Source organism: Gouania willdenowi, chromosome 18 (assembly GCF_900634775.1).
Source record: "Gouania willdenowi chromosome 18, fGouWil2.1, whole genome shotgun sequence".
In the NCBI taxonomy this organism is placed as follows: Eukaryota; Metazoa; Chordata; class Actinopteri; order Blenniiformes; family Gobiesocidae; genus Gouania; species Gouania willdenowi.
Genome location: NC_041061.1, coordinates 9,005,475 through 9,025,346, shown reverse-complemented (window position 1 = coordinate 9,025,346; position 19,872 = coordinate 9,005,475). Strand labels below are relative to the sequence as shown.

At 37.6% G+C, this 19,872-nt stretch overlaps 2 protein-coding genes and 1 long non-coding RNA gene across 5 annotated transcripts; 2 read left to right on the top strand and 1 right to left on the bottom strand.

Moving 5' to 3' along the window:
• Positions 1–231: 231 nt before the first annotated feature.
• On the top strand, positions 232–8,079 carry LOC114480754 (N-acyl-aromatic-L-amino acid amidohydrolase (carboxylate-forming) B-like). 3 transcript variants are annotated; one of them, XM_028475173.1, is made up of 7 exons: positions 232–345; positions 1,920–2,132; positions 3,787–3,982; positions 4,047–4,140; positions 5,439–5,546; positions 5,629–5,741; positions 7,661–8,079. In XM_028475173.1, exons 1-7 carry the CDS (start codon positions 296–298, stop codon positions 7,907–7,909), a joined length of 1,023 nt encoding a protein of 340 aa, XP_028330974.1. In that variant the 5' UTR covers positions 232–295; the 3' UTR covers positions 7,910–8,079. The 3 variants fall into 3 exon arrangements, with proteins under 3 accessions (XP_028330974.1, XP_028330976.1, XP_028330975.1); XM_028475175.1 differs by having other exon boundaries at positions 269–463; positions 1,888–2,132; XM_028475174.1 differs by having other exon boundaries at positions 269–463; positions 1,884–2,132.
• A 1,398-nt stretch (positions 8,080–9,477) lies between these two features.
• Positions 9,478–19,436, top strand: LOC114480756 (uncharacterized). The gene is made up of 3 exons (XR_003676167.1): positions 9,478–9,521; positions 12,543–12,611; positions 19,344–19,436. It is a non-coding gene; the product is annotated as an uncharacterized LOC114480756 (long non-coding RNA).
• On the bottom strand, positions 10,421–16,357 carry LOC114480755 (claudin domain-containing protein 1-like). Its single transcript, XM_028475177.1, has 4 exons — positions 15,585–16,357; positions 13,086–13,193; positions 12,862–12,999; positions 10,421–11,178 (listed from the first exon to the last, which is right to left on the bottom strand). The coding sequence occupies exons 1-4, from the start codon at positions 15,874–15,876 to the stop codon at positions 10,958–10,960; spliced, it is 759 nt and encodes a 252-aa protein (XP_028330978.1). The 5' UTR covers positions 15,877–16,357; the 3' UTR covers positions 10,421–10,957.
• Positions 19,437–19,872: the final 436 nt, after the last annotated feature.

Here is a 19,872-nt window from a genome sequence, read left to right as displayed (position 1 = left end):
TGTTTTACCACGTTGTTATGGTTGTTGTTCCTGAGAGAAAGACGGCTCCTTCCAGTGTGCTAGGGTGCCTCTCCTGCAGTGTTATGCCAGCAGGTTCATTCTTGGCCAGCTTCCTGTAAAGGCCCCCCCTGGAACCTTCCATTCTATACAGAGATATACAGGAGGCTTCCCCCCCTGTTCACTGGACCAAAGGAAACCAGCCGTGCACTGTCATCAGCTGCACACTCAGGACACACCCAGGACTGCAGTCATCCCAGTGCAGTGAGAATGAGGCACTCATGGGAATGCTGAGTCAATGAAACTGCATGAAAGCCAGGGAGGTACCCACCCACAGGGCCAGATCGGGTAAGACGAGCACAATGCCTCCTCCTTATTTATTAGATTAGTTCAACTAAGAAAGAGTTTATCTGAAGATTAGTGAAACTGACTGATCTGAGTTCCATATCCATGCTGGAAAACTCAGGTAAGTCAATAATTAACCAGTATTCTTTAACACTTTACTTGAAGTTTTATACATTACGCTGACATTGGCATGAATAAGGTGTCGTTTGCTAAATTATGACACCTTTGGAGCTATGTTGGCATTTTTTGGGGTTAGGTAGGGTTAGGGTTGAGGTTATTTTTTTCTTGATGAAACCCCCCTGAGTGGGTCTGGAGCGGTCCGTTTGAGTCAAAGGCAAGGCACAGGCCAGCGTAAGTTACTCGGGTTTCTTCCATTCATCGCTCATCAGAGAATTTGTGAAGGTGTATCAGTGTCGGAGGTGTTTGAGACGTGTCCAGAGACCTGAAGTAGGTAGACCGGATGCAGGCGGCCACCGCCAAGGGTCAGGGGTTAGGCTTAAGGCCATGGTCTGCCATTAATTTTTTCATTTAATTTATACATATATATATATATATATATATATATATATATATATATATATATATATATATATAATCTATCTTGATACTGGCAATATGCTCAAAACTGTTGTCATGTAAATGTTAGAAATAAAAAGTAAAAAAAAAGAAAACCGTCTGCTACCCATGGTGTGTGGCTCTTTCATCCTTTTGCTGTGGCTTTGTGGGAAAATAAATCAGGTGTGTGTATTTATTCATCAAGGGGGATTCAGACTTTAACTTGGAGAGGAAACTATATAGGGTAGGACTCGAACACTGTCCATATAACCTAAACCTCACCCTGGCCATACCCTAATAAAGAGCTTTGACTACTTTGTTAAACTCAAGCTCGCGGGGTTCAAACCCACACATTTTTGCTAAATAACCACAGAACTAAAGTTCTACTTTTTGTTTTTAAATACATCAAGGATTCAAATGGACATTTAGTATTTTATTTAAAGATAACCTTCAACCCAGATTCTGTTTTTCTGGAGTTCAAAATATTTTTGTTACATACACAAATGTAACTTTGTTTTTTGTTTTTGGAGCAGTTAACTGATTTCATAAATGCAACACACTATAGTTTGTTTATATAAAAAAAACAAAAAAAAAAAAAACAATGTTGTATGTAGTTTTATCTTCATTATAAATGTCAAAAGGGTTTGTGGCTCCTAATGGTTTCTTTTCTTTTGGAAACGGGTCCAAATGGCTCTTTGACTGAAAAAAGTTGCCGACCTCTGAGTTAGGGTTAGGTAGGGTTAAGGTTAGGGTTTGGGGGTGAGAGTAATGAAGGGTTAGGCTAACGAACGACACTTAATGACAGCCTTCATGACACCGTATTCATGCTAATGACAGTGTAATGTCACCCTTCATGAATAAAACTGTGTTATATATAAAGTGTTACCCATTATTCTTTCATTTCAAAAAGACCAAACTTACATTTGCCCTTAACAGTTACAGTTTAGGGAAGTGTTCAGATTTCTCCCTTTTCCTCTGGATGTCAGATAGATGGAGTTGGATGAGGTGGTATGTTTCTCAAGGTTTTCCCGGGTGGCAATTTGCGGTGGTACCCATGGCAACGAACTCTCCGGGGTCTACCTGGTGAGGGAGATGCAGAAAGCGGAGAGGAAGGCGAAGGAGAGAGGGAATGACATGGAGGTTATAACGGTGCTGTCCAACCCTAGAGCTGTACAACGAGGCCTCAGATACATCGACACTGACCTGAACCGTTGCTTCACCCACGCCATGCTCAGGTAACCAACCAGGAACTGTGATGCTGATACAAAGGCGGAGTTTGAGATTCTTGCCGGGCCAGTGGAACATCGCCGCGCCGAATAGCATGTACCACGTTCCTGAGAATTCAGTCAAATGATTTGGTTTCACAGAGTAAAAAAAAAATTTCCAATAGGCTCTGGACATCTGCTCATAGAATATCCATGTCAAGTTACTGCCTGATTCAACGAGCATTAATGGAGGAGTAGTCAGTTGAAAAATGGGGCCCCCTGGCTCCCCCGTGGCACATACAGCGTAATGGGCCCCATTCATATATTGGTATGTGTCAATGATTAGGTACCACCAACTGTCGTAATATTTTACTCACGAATAAATGAGAAAACGACTTGAATGGAAATAGCAGAAAACAGGGGGTGGGCCCTTAATCGAATTGTGCAAGGCATAATCGTAATATACGTTGAATTACCTTTGAAATGATATATCACACGACTATGTTCCCATAAATTTGGAAATTACTGGAAATTGGGGGTGGGACCCACTTCAAAAAAGGGCCCAGAGCGTCTCATCATATTCATAGAGTATTCATACCAAACTGCATTCTGATCCAATGAGAACTAGTGGAGGAGTAGTCATTTGAAAAATGGGGCCCCCTCGTTGCCTCCATGATACCATTTATATATTGGTATGTGCCGATGATTCGCAAATAAATGAAAAATCGACTTTTGTTTTTTTTTTTCTTTTGGAGCCTCAAATCAAAAATTGGGCTCCGAGTGTTTATACGTACACATCAATAGAAGAAAAAGAAGAAGAAGAACAACAACAACAAAGGGTGTTTTGAGTCCCGTAGCGTAGCCTAAAAATAGAATTAAACAGATAGACCGTCTCGAGATTTGCGCAATAAAAATGATTAGTGACATAATTGATAATGTTCCATACAAAGATTTGCGTCGCCGCATCGTAACGTCCACCATCTTGAATACAAGTCAAAATGCATGCTCTCACTTATTCACTCTCTTAAGGGATTACATTTTCCATTTTTAGCCATTCTAATACACAACCATCTCAGTCTATTATTTTGACAAACTTTGAAGAAAAATGGCGACATAAACAAGCGAGCACTCCTCACTATTGAAGCGATGCCATGTCTTACTGAATCTATATATTCAATCAAAAGTGGTCTCAAAATGTAACGTCCTATTTACAAGAAGAAAACAGCTCAGCCCTGATTTCTTCTTACTTTTTTTTTTTAGCTCTGTGAGGCTGACCATGTCAATAAAAATCCTCATTTTTAGATTAATGTTATAAACTCATGATAAAATCAGCTTTCACTTTCTACTTCATTTTTGCTGCAGTACCACACGTGAACTGCTGGGTGCAGTGTTGCTTCACTATTTACATTGCGAAGAAGAATTGCGCAACAGAAGAAAAACCCAAAAAAGTCACATGACTCTAGCGCCAAAAAATAACTGGTCCACAAATGAATCATACATATTTTGTACAGTCACTGTGTTTCATGGCACTTAAAATATTTGTTTATTATGTACATTATATTAACAATTGTATTTTTTCAACTGAATTTGGGAAAACTGTAATAAACCCCCGCAAACTCCACGTATGTGCTGACCTGATCGATGATGATGATGATGATGATGATGATGATTGCGTCTCTGCCAGTGGTTCCAACACAAACGATGCCCCCTACGAGATCATCAGGTCCCGTGAGTTGAACGCCTTGCTCGGACCCAAAGGAAGTCGGGACGCAGTGGACCTGGTCTGTGACCTCCACAACACCACTGCCAACATGGGCCTGTGTCTCATATCGTACTCGGACAGCGACTGGCTATGCCTGCATGTATTCAGACACCTACAGGTAAAAAAAACATACGATGTCTTTCAGCCCAGTTCAAATCAAAGCTGTTGTTTGGTCTTTCCAGAGGCAGATGCCAGATGTTCCAACAAGATTCATTCATTTCAATGCCACCAACAAAGAGTCCTACTCCCTTGATTCAGTGGGAAAACATGGTTTTGGTAAGTTTTAGAAGAAATTTACACCACTTAAAATTCATTTGTGATATTCTCCATCTCAACCGTGTGTCAAACTTAAAGCTGATACCCAGAGTTTCTGAGAAATCTATGATAATGTATGATTCTTTTGAAAAAAATTACCTAACTAGTCTTTAACTATGGTCTACTGTCAGTAGATATTCATATACATTCATGTATATAAGTCCCTCCTTCGTCCTATAGACCCCTATACAAATGGAAACGATCACCGACTGCACCCAGCCAATAGGCTTCCACTTCCTGTTTTTGAGTCTGTCAATCAAAGTGAATGCGGAACTGTGCACGGAAACGAGGCCGCGCGTCACAACAGCAAACAGGTAAATATGATTTTGGCTCTTACCTGACCCATAGACCTATATCAATGTGACAGAGAAAAGTAGAGGCGTGGCTTCTGGTAGATTGCAGTGGCAGGAAGTGAGGTTGTTTAGGGCGGGACATCGAGACCTTTCTCAGAAACTCCGGATATCAGCTTTAAAGCCTTGTGTTTTTTATTCTGCTTAAACGCCAAACGCGGTCCTCGAGGGCCGGTTGTCCACCAGGTTTTGAATGTGTCCCAGCTCAATCACACCTGAGAGGCTCGTTAGCAGACTTTCTGCAAAGCTGCTTCAGGATTTGTGTCGGAACAGGGACACATCGCAAACCTGGTGGACTACCGCCCCTCGATGATCACGTTTGGACACCCCTGCATGGCATTAAAGTTAAATAAATTTCTTTAAAAAAAATGATTCCTGAAGTGTCAAAGTCATTTGATCTCAGGGGCAACATTCAACCCAGTTTGTTATCAAATGAACCAAACCAGATTAGTGCAAACACTTTATAATAGACACTCAGTCATACAGGAGGGGCTCGGAGTAAAGCTGCTGCTCTTCCGCATTGAGAAGCACCTGATTAGGAGACCCTCTGGACGTTTCCCGGGTGAGGTGTTCAGGGCACGTCCCACTGGTAGGTGAAGGACATGCTGAAAAAACTATGTCTCTGGGAACGCTCGGGATTCCCCGGGAGGAGGTGGATGAGGGAAGTCTGGGCGCGCTGCTCAGGATGATGACCCTGTGACGAGTTAATGAGAATTTTATGACAATCGTGCCTAAGTAGACATAAATTGATCTAAAATTCTCATAAATGAGCAAATTTACAGTAGTTTTTATGTGAAGTGTTGCACAAATAAGGTACGAACTACAATATATTATATATATTTTTGTGGTTTGGACCACTTCAGACTGAAGTGGGGCCACAATGAGTTTGACCCCTCTCTTATTCTACAGCGCTAGAGGCCGGCCCCCAGCCCCATGGCGTGATGAGGTCAAACATCTACACAACAATGAAGATGGGCGTGGAGCATGTGCTGGACTGGGTGTGCCTCTTTAACTCAGGTATAGACCTCTGTCTGTCATCAGTTTCCCAACCAGTGACGTACGAGGCCCGTCTTACAGCTGGACGTTCCTTCGTTAACAGGATTTGTGTTTGAAGGAGGATCTGTGGACGTGTACACCGTGGTTAGAAACATAGACTACCCCAGAGACAGAGACACTCACAACATCACAGCAGCCGTTCATCCTCAGCTACAGGTGGGACCAGACATCTCATAGGAAACAAACTATTGAACAGGTTTGAAGATCGGGGTCACCAACACGGTGTCTGTGTGCAGCAGGTAGCCCACATGGACCATAAGAGCGGTCCTCGGGCAGCATGAGTCACCAATGAGCTTTGTCTTGAATCTGATTAGCCCCGAATATCATTTATTTGAAAAAAAAAAAACCATAAAAACAGAGCCACAAAATCTCAGTATTCTTCACCATCTGTAATGCCAACAACATCCGGGTGACCATATGTCCAGATTTATTCTGGGATGTTTTATAAATTAATCAAATTGTCCAGGTTTCCCAGGGACCCTGAATATGTTAGTTTAAAACACCAATATTTGCTTTATCTGAGAAATTCCAGCAGTTTCTGAAAGCTGAGGAGTATCATGTCATTTTTAAGGACAATCACAATTTATTCATCCACTATATTGTATTTTTGCCTTTGCAAGAAACAACAAAAACCTGAGTACTTTTTAAGTATGCTGAGGTTGGCCAAAGTGTCTTTTTTTGTTTTTTTAAATCAAAATAAGGTCACCCTGAACAACATACTCTACAACAGTCTTTTTATACCTCCTTTGCATTTTTGTCAAATCATGTGTTCCCCCTCTGCATATCATAAGTACCATCTCCATAATTTCATAATGCTTTTTTATATGTGGAACAGCGGGCTCTCATAAACCCCTAAATGTGTCTGAAACATTGGTTTCCTGAGGCTTAATCTACAAATTCAAAACAATGTGTGCAAAGTGTGAATTATTTAAAAACAATTAGTCTTGCAACTTATATTTTTACTTCAATAGAAAATAAATAGGGTCTCCTTTGTAAAATGTAGCTATTTATTGTCTCCTATTGCCAGAAGTGTGATTAAAATGGCCTCTACAGCATGAAATAATCCTGTTTAAATAAATTACAAGAAAATATATAGTAATTTATTGAGCAATAATACTGGTAGTTTGTGGTGAATTTGCTCAAAAAAAAAAAGCCTAAAAAGGAACTAGAAACATTTCCCAACAGTTTTTAATCATTTGTTAAATCTGTCCGAGTACCCCCTGCAATTTGCTCATGTACCCCCTAGGGGTACACGTACCCCAGTTTGGGAGCCACTGCTGAAAAAAAGGTTGGGAACCACTTTGTTTCGATTAGTTGTTAGTTAGTGGCTAGTAAAATAGAAAGATGAGGATTTTCTATTTAATGTAATGAAAATAAAACAACTAAAATAAAGAGCTGCGTGTTGAAACTTAAACATCTACTTTTTCAAAAATCACCTAAAGTCTTCCTTATTAATTTACCTTTTAATTAAAGTGAAACCGTGAAGTTTTGGTGTTTAAGAAGTGTTTATCAGATTATCTATAGCTTTAAAGCAGGGGTTCTCAACCTTGAGGTCAGGACCCCGTTTGGGGTCTCGAAACACTGGTAGGTGGTCTTCAGATGCCTTCAAGAAACAAAGAACATTATTTGAACAATTTGAGCCCATTTTTGCTTATTTTTGCCATTTTTCTACAACTACACCAAACTTGCCATATTCTAACCCATTTGTATCACTTTTTCTTGCCATATTATTGCTCCTTTTAATGCATTTTTGCTAAATTACTCCCATTTCTTGCCTTTTCTGCACATTTTGTTACATTCAAGACATTTTTGGCATTTCACCTTTTTTCTCACCTAATGTCACACATGTTGACCCATTATTGTCACTTTTAGCCTCTTTTCACCATATTTCATGCTTATTTTTGCCAATTTAAGCACATTCACAATTTTTCATGCCCATTATTTGCCAAGTTTAAAGTAATTGTTCCAATCTTGACACTTTGAACCCATTTTACCACTTTTTCCTGTCACTTTTAACCCATTTCTGTGGTCTTTAGAATAGATTGTAGAGTATAACTCTTACCGATCTGTTCCAGGACCGAGATTTCTGCCTTCTCTACCCAGAAGACCCACTTTTCTTGACTCTCTCTGGGGAAACGCTGAGATACAAGGGAAAAGAACCCCTTTATCCGTTCTTCATCAATGAATGTGCCTATTACGAAAAGGGCATCGCCGTCTCCCTCGCCAGGAAACGGCGAGTAGCGATTCCAGCCATCCGTGTACAGACGGAACAGGAACAACAAGCCAAAAAAGACGAATGCACATCCGAAGAAGAAGAGGAATGACGACGATTGTTCACATTTTTTTCTTAAACAAAGTTTTTATTCAAACGATGGCATGTAACTCGCACACAACATGTTTATTACGCACAAATTACAAAAAAAAAAAAACCCAACAAACTGTCAGTCCACATAGCAGGTTCACAAATAAACACTGACTGTGATTTTAATAAGAAGATGTGTGTTATGCTCCAGTGCATTCAGGGATGTATGGAAGGATTTCCTATATTATGTAAAGGCTGTTTGAGTGAAATACAATCTGATTTATCATATAGGTCCATAAATAGTGCATCATTTCAGATATATGAGTGTGTCTTTGTGGGTCATTTTTGAAAAAATATTTTTTGAAAAATAGAAATCCAGCAGTATTTAGGATATGTTTAAATGTCATCTAAGTGCAAAGGAATACTGTATAGCTTAATGTAATATGGCCATTTGAGTACATTCAGAATGCCAACGTGGGGAATAAATCTCCATTAAATCTGTTGAACCATTTGCGTTGTTATGAAAAAGATATGGGGCGCCGATTGCAAAGTTGCGCATGCTAAAGTAAACAGCAACGTTTAGCAACAAACCACGTCTATAAAATGTTTGTGAAATTTTTTTTTATGTTAATTTTGACCAGATTTACAGCAATATTTGTGAAATTTGTGGTATTTTTGTTCTCGTAAAAATATAATGTCAATGTTAAATCTAAATCTAAATTCTAAATCGAAATGATAAATATTAAGGGTGAATTTGCACGTTAGCTAAATATATAGTTTCATCCGTGACATTTAGATTTAACATTTGACATTCATATTTAGATTCAACATTTAGCATTTAGATATTTATATTTAATTGCAACATTTAGATTTAACATCGACATATTTTACGAAAAAAAAAAAAAAAAAACATCACAAATTTCACAAATATTGCTGTAAATCTGGTCAAAAGTATCATTAAAAAAATTCAGATACATTTTTCAAACGTGGTTTAAGAATATTAAATATTACAAAAAGTTACTGTTTAATTTAGCATGCGCAACTTTCCAATCGACGCCCCATAAAAAGAAGGGCCGGTAACTCCCAAATAAACAAATAACAAACATATTGATATAAACATAAATAAATAAATAACACTAAGAAATATTTAATTAAATTCAAAAGGGAACAAAGGAAATATTCAACATCAACATAACCAAAGGGCAAAATCGCACTAATTTCCACAACAAAACTACACAAAAATGTCAAAGTAAATAAATAAAAAGCCCCCAAAAAGGGTCAATAAATTAGAAAAAGATCAATAAAGTCAATAATGATTAAATTGAAAAATAGACGTTATGTAAAGTTTTGAAAAAACAACATTTAAGAAAGGGAAATAAAACGATTTAAAGTCTACCAGATGGTTCAAAGTTTTTCTAAAACATGGACGAAGCTTTTAAACAAAATATCGCCAAAGCTTCCTTTGGGAAAGTGCACAAGAACAGCTTTATTTTAGGTTCAACAGAGAAATAACGTGACTGTAATGAGACTAAAAATGTCAACCAGCAGAGGGCGCAAGCTCACAAACTTTATTTACATCACGTGGTACAGCGTGCACCTGTTCCTTTAGCTTAACGACGTTAACGGGCAAACTGGTGAGTTTCGTTGAGTTTTTAGTTTTTAAAATACGTATTTAGAGTGTATGTGTGTTTATAAATCTAAATTTACACTTAACTGAGGTGTAGAACATTTGCAACTATAATATAGAAGTCAATAGAGCCACAATATGGATGATATTAAAATTATTTTTATTTTATTATTTTTAAAAGCTCTTATTTTGGAAAATTATGAGACAAAAAATACCTTAGAAGTGCTGTTCAGCTTCAACAATTTTATTGTATTAAATACAGTTTTATTTCTTTATATAATTATTCTTTTTAGTCTGTGCCAATCCAGCACTGGGATTAGCAAGGATAGTAGGTTATGACGCCATTTTTATTTGGAGTTTTTTCTATATCCGTCGAATATTTGGGCCTGCAACTAAAATCTCTGATTTTTTTTTTTTTTTTTTTTTTTTTGGGGTGGGGGGCTATTTTTTTGGACTAATTTCTTTATTCCTTCTGTTTCATGAATATTTTTTTCTGTTTTTCATGCAAATTGTTTTTCGCTGTTTTGAATGCAAAACAGGGAAAAGTGAACGCAATACGCTTTCGTGGTTTTTATTGGAATTAAGGAGTTTATTTTTCTCAATTTTCTCAATTGTAGAATTTTAGAAGTTTAAGGTTAAAATATACGGAACCCATTGGTTAATAATAATAAATGTTAAATTTAAATCTAATTGATAAATGTTAAATCTAAATGTCAAATATAAATCTAAATGCTAAATCTAAATCTTAAATCTAAATGTTAAATTTAAATCTAATTGCTAAATGTTAAAGCTAAATCATTAATGTTAAATCTAAATGTCAAATATAAATCTAAATGCTAAATGTTAAATCTAAATGTTGAATTTAAATCTAAATGCTGAATGTTAAATATAAATGTAAATGCTAAATGTTAAATCTAAATGTTGAATTTAAATGTTAAATATAAATGTTAAATCTAAATTGAAATCAAAATGTTAAATGTTGTATCTAAATGTCACGGGTGCAACTGAATTCTTAGCTAAAATGCAAATTTATAAATTTCACAAGTATTGCTGTAAATTTAGTCAAAAATAACATAAAAAAAAATTCACATAGTTTTTTTTAAATGTTTTTTGTTGCTAAATGTTGCAAAAAGTTTCTGTTTATTTTCTAATCTCTTGGTGTCATACTTCCTTGCATTGTTTAAAGTTGCTCTAAACTGAACATATGCTTGACTATAAACGTCTCACTGGTTGACCTTTTTAATCCATGTTCACGGGCCCTAAGGAGATCTTTTAATGCAGCAGAGAGGGTCATTGCTTCAGACTATGGGCCCTTTAATCCATCTGAGAGTGAAATGTGGCAGATTAACCCACATCGCACTCCTCTGAGATCACTAGAAAACCTTATCTTGGCATCAGTATAGATTCAAACAGCAATCATAGATCCAGAGTTTGAGCCTCAGTCTATGCAACGCGGTATGCCGTCATGCGGTAATAGTTCTGACTGTGGCTGCGAGCCGCCCACACCAGGAGAGCGGCGGCCATCATGTGCAGGGGAGAGGAAATGAGAGCCAGGTAGAGGGACCAGCCCAGGGACCCGTCCACCCTGTCAGGGAGCATGGAGACCCTGTGGAGCAGGTCCATACCTGCCAGGTAGCAGCACACCGTGGCTAAAGTGCAAAGACCTGCAGGAAAACAAGGAGAAAATGCTCGTTCAGCCTTTGCCATTCAGTCATCTTCATTTTGGTTTCAATTTGAAAGTTTGGGACGATTTATTTATTTTTTTTAATATTATGTTGTTTAATTTATTCAGGGAACTTTTTCCAGGAAATGTACTTTGATCTCTTGACAGATTGCTTTGATGTATCCCCTACGAGTTCTTTCATAAGGAATGTATCAAAACATCTACTGATCGCTTTCATGTGTCCTTATGCGATCAGTAGATGCTTTGATTCTTCATGAATTTCCTGACAAAAGTAAAAATAAATAAATAAATATAAATAAACCTTAACATATTATTTTAAAAAAGAAGACAAAATGAACTTGCTGGAAGAATTATTTTACATTTACTCGTGTAAAAAATGTTCCTGCAGCTGCTCGCTGGAGTAATTATCATTTCTTTTGTACATCAGTTTGTCAAAATGTTTGATATTAATAGGCCTTCTCTATTATGTAAACAATTGATTTTAAAGATTACTTAACGTCATTAAATTATTAAGTAATCTGTCAGTTTTTCCCTAATCCCTAATTCATTACTGGCTTTAGACTTCCCAAAATGATGTCAAACATGCTTAATACGTCAGCTAACTATTGTTATCAATTTCATATTTCTCTGCTGTTTTTGCCCCATATGCACACACTGAAATCATGCAAGATTTAGATTGAGATTTGACATTTGCTAAAGCTGCTACACATTATTCCACCCGTTTCCACACTGGAAAATTGCGTGTAAATGCATTGTGTTGTCACAAAATCTGTCAGTGAGCGTTTTGTCCGTGTCATATAGCTATTTATATTTCAGGAAGTGAAGTCATGTCACATTTTGCTCATGAATTGCCATTTTAGTCTCTTTGCCCACCTGTTTAACCCACCATCGCCACCTGTTTTTAATGCTGATTTAAAATGTTTTTGCTGCTGATTTTAATGTTCTTATCCATTGTAAAGCTGTTGAATGTTTTCTTTTGCACTTTTTGATCATGTTAAGCACATTGAGTTGCCTTGTGTATGAAATGCGCTATACAAATAAATTAGCCTTGCCTTGCCTTTAAGGTGGAAAATTGTGTGGAAATGCGTTATATTGTTACAAAATCTGTCGGTGAGCGTGTGGTCCGTGTCATATACAGTAGCTATTTCCATTTTAGGAAGTGAAGTTTGTCATATTACGTCACATTTTGCCCATGTTTTCTGTGTCTTTGCCTACCCGTTTACGGTGGAAAACTGCATGTAAACGTATAATATTCAGTGTCATATTGCAATATCTACTTGATTTTTATTTTATTTTTTCAAATCTTTAAAAATAATAATAATTATAAAAATATTTCCATTTCAGGAAGATAATTCTGTTACCCGCAATCATGGCAACCTGGAGCATCTACTTATTTTGTGTTAAGGAGACCAGGTGAGTAATTCTTTTGGACTTTTTTTTTTGCTAATTCTAGTTTAGCTAGTAATGCTGATGTTAAAATAGCTAGGATATATACAGAACTGTGATTTATACAGACCATTATTCAGTCACACGTTGGCCACACATGTGCTGGTTAGCATTTCCTCTGAAGGAATACCAATTATTCTACTGTATATGGGTATGACGAGAGGGAGTTGGGGAAATGGACATGAGTACTAAGTGATGGGGTTAGAGCGGGTCTTACCGGCTAGCAGATGAAGCACTCCTATCCCCAGAGTTGGGGACAGACTCCGGCAGAGACAGGCACAGAACCCGATCAGACCTGCCAACACCACCAGACCCAGAGAGACCAGTGGGAGAAGAAACTGGCACCTCCACAGATCTACACATTGAGCCACAGAAGTCATTTTTAAGCACATGTCCATGTATTCTGTTCCTTTATATACAGTAAATACTAGATAAGCTTACATGTGCGCACCATGTCCTCCCCACTGTTATGGTTTCCTGGCTCTTTGTACTTTGGCGTGAACTGCTCAAGCAGAGAGAAACTCCGACACTCCCGCATTATCTTTGAACCTAAAAGAAGTCAAAGATGTTTAGCAACTCATACCCTACCTCAGGTAGTTCAGGGGCCAAATATGCATCAGTTTGACCTCAAGTGGGCTGTAGATTTTAGATGAAAAATTGTTATAGATTTTTGGGTAATTTAGAGGAATTGTTTGTGAGAAATTGCAAGATTTGTGGAAAAAGTGAGGGTTCTTTCCACAATTTGTAATACAAAATGACTACATTCACGTGATATAAACAAAGGAAAAATGCAAGGCCCTAAAAATAATGTGTTGTTGCTGAATTTGACATAACTTTATAACTAGGGATGGGTACCAAATTCAGTACATTTTTAGGTACCGATTCTCGTAAAATCAAACGATACCGTGTTTCGATGCCTAAACGCATTCTTGTGACTGTGAGGGAGTGGAAGAGTGGGCGATTTCCCACGCAGTATCTGAACACAACATTGCACACATTATAAGAAATAAATATGGTTAATTGGAACATTTTGAGATTTTATTATTTACCATTTATTACCACATAAAAGTACCAAAAATTGCTACCGTTGAGTAGCGGTTCAGATTTACAGTTACCGAGTATTGGTATGTGAAAGGTACCTTATCTCTATCTACAACTGGATCTTTTGGTAATTTACACAATAATTCATGTTTTCTGTCATTTTTACTTTCTCCTGCGGGTTGAATTGGATGCTCTAAAGGGCCGGATTTGGCCCCCGGGCCTTGATTTTGACTTGTGCCTTACCTGCTGCAGGTTTTTCTGTGTTTTTCAAAGAATCAAAACCACCATGTAAGCAAATCTCATAGACCTTGAATTTAGGCCACACAATTGGATTGTTACAGATCATCCCAAAATAATGCTTTTGGAAACACTAGATGATGTCATCAAGGGTCGTTTGTATATTTGCAAAATGTTGCAAATCCACTACTTGCCATCATTATTGATTGTCCACTCGTAAACTGCTGCCTCTTCTACCAAACAGGAAGTTGTGTTCATAATCGCAAAAAAAGGTGGATGCTTTATATAGAGAAGTTAAATGTTGACAAACACACTTTGATCATATCTTCATCTAATATGTTAAGGTTTCATTTGATCGCTTTCATGTGTCCTTTGATCAGCAGACGCCTCTGAAGAAGACTGGCAGTTAACGGTCGAAACATGTCAGGAGATCAATTTATAGATTATAGATTTATATCGTATATCGCTATTTTGTAGAGAAAATATCAAGATATGAGCTTTGGTCCATATCGCCAAGCCCTAGTACCCATAAAAGTAACTAAATTACAGTAACTTAACATCTGTTATTTTCACCTCTGGTATCGTTATGGTGAATTTAATGTATCGTCCCACTGCTATTTTTGTTTGGTAACCCTTGAAGTTTTAAACATAAAGGCTGACATTACGCTGTCATTAGTATGACATGAAACCTGTCATTAGCATGAATAAGGTGTCATAAAGGCTGTCATTAAGAGATAGAGTAGCTTTATTGATCCCGCAGTGGGGAAATTTCCTGTCATTACAGCTCAGATCAGATAAAGTACAATTTAAAAAAAGACAACAGAAGGCAACACACAGAAAACCCAAAATATACCCGAAAAATAGTGCAATGAAGATAAAATAAGCAATCAATGATAGAGGCTATGTATATTTGTATTATAATGTAGGAATTTGGGCTGGGAGATATATCGAGATTCAAGATAATATAAGTTTTCTATTTTGGCGATATAGAAAACTATAATGTTGCATATATATATATATATAAATTTGTATATATTACTTGTTTTAGGAGTCGCTGCTTTCACTGCTTCTCAGAACAGCATGTAAAGCTCAGTTAGATGGATTGCTGAGTGCTTCCTAACACAGACCCTCCTCCATGACAAGCCACACTACAGAACTCACTCACACGTGCTGTCCCTTACAGATGAAAAAGCCAAAAGTGACACATATTGGGCAGCTGTTTGTTAATAAATGTGCCTATGTGGCATTTTGCATCAGCAAATTTAACCAAGAATTTGTGTTTTTGGTCAGACTTCATTTGAAATAATAATATCGAGATTTACATCTTACAGTATATCGCCATTTTGAGAAAAATTATTGAGACATGAGTTTTGGTCAATATCGCCCAGCCCCAGTCAACAAAGATAGACCTACCAGATTCTAATCACCTAATAGTATTTAGTAAGTGGTTGACAAGTGGGTATTTTAGATTTCTTGTACACCTGTCTTAAAATATAAGAGATTTTTGAGCTTGGTTGGGGTGGTGGGACGGCTCGTAGCGGCCACCAGAAAATGTCCCATATTTTCAAATCCAAAACTTGACAGTTATGATGGTTACACCCCTACTTGATGATGATGATGATGATGATGATGATGATGATGATGGTGAGGGAGCGCACTGACCTGGCTCCTTGGACCACTGAGCGTTGACAGGGACGCTGACACACCGCCACCAAAGGCCCACGGTCCCGTTGAGGCGGAACAGGGTGTCGCTGTAGGTTTTCTCGTCAAACTCTCCGTCCATGAACTCCTCGTAGAGGGATCGCAGCTCAGACACGTTGGCCTCTCCGCGCACGGTGGGACTGCTGTACTGGTACCAGTGCTGGGTCCCCACCGACACCGACAGATAGACGGTGGCCAGGATGCTCAGCACACAGGCGATCACCAGCGCGGTGGCGTAGCGGTTGTCCACCATTGTTGACGGACACTCACTGACGGACGCTTAAAGGGATTAAGTTGAAGCTGGTGGTCACTGTCGCTCATCAATCCGATCAGTGGCGCACACCGTCTACTTTCCTCCAGTTTTAACCCGATCACTGTGACATGGTAGAGTCTGGAAACAACCCCGCTGTCACAGATTGATGGTGATGGTCGGTGGTGGTGGTGGTGGTGGTGGTGCTGGACTCAGCCTCAGCAGCAGCTCGGCACACCGGCTTGTGTGCGCCATCTGTTCCCCTGTCCCATTTCCACAGATGGCGAGTGACCGCAGATAAAACTCAGTCACATCCAGCATTAACAACAACAAACCTTCTCAATAAACCAGAGATAATTATATTTATATATCAAAACATGTAATTAGAAAATGCAAATTGAAAATGAGTTAAAAGCTGCAGGTTGATGGAGAGATGTTGCAGGGATGCAACGAGCTGTAAACACACTAATCCCACTGTTTTCCTCTTCCGGTTCCGCTTATTATTAGACACAAGGAAAAGCTTGGATAAACCACTGTGGGAAGAACAGCTCAGTTTTAATATATTCTGGATTCTCACAGTAGATGGCGCACAAAGTTCGTTGATAGATACATGGGGCGTCGATTGTTATTAAATCGACGCTAATAAACAGCAACTTTTTGCAACATTTAGCAATAAACCACATTTAAATAACTTTTTACCAGATTTACATCAATATTTGTGCTTTATTTTCCATCTAAAAGTCTAATGTCAATATTAAATCTAAATGTTAAATCTAAATTTGGGGCAAACATGGCTCAGTGGTGGAGTAGGTCGTCCAGTAACCAAATATTCCACCACACATTTAAGGAAAATCTGTACAATATAGAAATATTTTATCTTTTATCCCTCTGCCAAGAAGGTAATATTTTCACCTGTGTTTGCTTGCTTGTTTGGCTGTTAGGAGGATTATTTCAAAAGTATATACGTACGTAACAGATTTTGACAAAATTTGAACAAAAAATGGGGCTTACACAATGGAAGATTTTTTTTAAATTCTGGAAGGGATCCGGATCAATATATTGATTCTTTAAAAATAGAAAATTTTACGATCTCTCAACATTGGAGAAATTTCAAGAATTCATATCGATGTTCCTAATTGCTTGATCTTTATAAAATTTGACTCCTTTACGTTGGGTTGGTTCCTCAATTAACCCACCTAATTTCATCCAGATCAAATTCAGATAGTGCATTTAATTGTGATTTTCTTTTCCTCAAAAAATGTGGGCATCCATACATTTGGACCTACTGTATCGGTGTTATTGGGGATAGAAATTCCAGATAACTGCCATAATCTGGCAAAAACGATATTTGATGCTTGGCGGAGGTTTGCTCTCTCTCAGTTCTCTTGATACAGAATATGATCTATAAAAATGGTTATACTTACTTATATAACTTGATTATTGTTCCCCATTAGAATTTGTATCCAAATGGAGTGATTTACCTTTACCTTTAGAAGTATCAGAGTATTTTATTTGTAATATATTTTCTATCAATAAGTGGTGAAAAAAAAAAGGAAAAAGTAGCCGAAATCTTTCTCCTTTTGATTAAAAAACATCAGTGTTATGCATACAAAACAAACCACTGCCTCAGCATGCTATTGCTCAAAGGAAGACCAAACAATAGCCCGTCAAAATGAGCCTTTATGTATGGCATTAGTTAAGCATGAGTAATGAATAAAGCGTGTTCTTGTCACATTAGAATGCAAACAGTTACTGATTTATTCAGCCTTCTGTCCTTGGAAGTACAGGTTTGGACAGTAAAAGCATCCAAATGTGGCCTCCACCTGTAACACGAACGCTGTTGACTCATTCAAAGCTCTTTGTGGTGGTGACAACAAATCCAGTATCACTCTTACTACACACCCTTCACACAATAAAAGGCCTAACCAAACAAGTCTTTGACTTATATAATGAATGTTCACCCACAGATCAAAAGACATTCCACGTCATTGCTGTTAAACAAGCACGAAAGCATTCTGTGACTATAGGTAATGTCCGTGACAATGTTTTCTTCCTTTCACCTGAGTGCATGAGCCATTAAAAACAATCTGACAAAGTGATGCATTATGCACTTAGTAGGGATTTTATAATCATTGTTTGAGGCTACATGTGCATGGCAGTTTGACATGAGAACCTACAAGACCCTTGTTGCACATTAGTCGATGACACATTGCAATATGTTTGTCACTGATGCTTTACAAAAGGGAGGTACACTGTGTTGTAAAATATTGTATTATGGCAATACATTCTAAATATATGCTGTCATCATGACGGCAATTTACAGAAAAAAAAACCAAAGAAAAACACTGTCCGTGTGTTATTTCTTCTGAGAACATCCGTGAAGGGAGAACAAAGGCCATGAAGTGGGTGAGGACAGAATCTGTTAGGGAGTGAAGGCCTGAATAAGGTGTTGCATCAATATATTTTTTAACTACATTATTCAGACAAGGGGCTGTTAAACTTTTGGGAGACAACGAGGGCATACAGTGGAAACAATCACAGAGAGCCTATTATAATCATTTGAATCATAAATCTACATACTAGGTTTCCAATAGATACTCTGGTTATGCACGCATCAAAACATGCACGTTAAAGACTTGGGCTGTGTTTGAAATTGCATACTAACGTGCTACTCCTACTAAGTCTGATTTCAAAATGAGTATGTAATGGATCACATGATGGTATGCAAAGACTGAATATGCGAGAAATACCTGGATGTATATTATATCAGGATACACAATGGGCACACTACTCATACTTAACGCCCCATGATGCTTTGTGAGTGGGACATAAAATCGTCCCGGGACCAGCTTCAAGCTAAAAATAAAACATACCCTTTTCAAAACAAAAGCATCTCTTCTAGTCTTCGATTAGTTTTTTTTTTTTTTTTTTAACCCTTTTGCAAATAAGGCTCTTGTTTTGAAGTTAACTGGAAGTTTTGTCAGTAGCACAATAGCGGGTCTCCAAAAATCTCAGAAATGTCAACATGAAATGTGTTTCTGCAAATTTTATGGATCAAAGGATCATATGATGATATTCTACTTGTTAACTTTCTCACTTAAAATGTTTTCAGAACTTTCAAAGGTGGCTAATCAATGGAGATACAGTATTTAGCTTCAGTGTGCTTCAGGTTTTTGTCATTGTAGGTTTGAAATGCATCTTGGGAAACCTAGAAGTATACTTCAGTGGTAACGGTCATCATCCTAATCATACTAATAGTATATAGTAGACAGTGTAAACACCTTGATTGTGTAGTGTATAGTACATTAGTGTGCAATTTTGTACACAGCCTGGGTCAGGGTTGTCCTAATGTGTCAGTGGTTTTGGTGATTCACTCTGATTTGCTATTTTGTTATTTAGTTTCTTATACAAAAACCTAATATACATTTTCATGATTTTGTGAGATTCTGATTGCAGTTTTATCTTTCCAGCAGATTACGTGTTGAAACTGTTCAAGAAGGACATCCATCTATTGTTCTAGCTGGACCATCATGCACTCCATAAGCATCAAGAACAAACTCACAGTAAGTGACTAGCAAGAGAATTATACTATATAAGGATTTACAGGAAGATACCCTGAAGATACCTATACTTGGACCCCCAAAACTAAATGGGGCCGGACTTGGTGACCTTTCACATTAAAAGAAACAATTTTGGCTCATCGACAAAACAAACATGGTACTTAGAGCTGTAAGTCTGTCACTATTATTAAATTAGTATTAAAACACACACGCAGGTATATAGTTAGTAAATATTCTGAATATCTGGTTAAGATGTCAAATGTCTCTTTATTTACTAACTTTTTGGGCTGTTGTTTTACTTGTTTTACTCACTTCCTATTGAATGCAACATTTGGATCTATTTCTATACATAAATCCCTATATCTATATTTTTTATCTATAAATCAAGGAACATCTGTATGCATGCATGTATGTGTGCGTGTGGAGCGCATATCTCCCT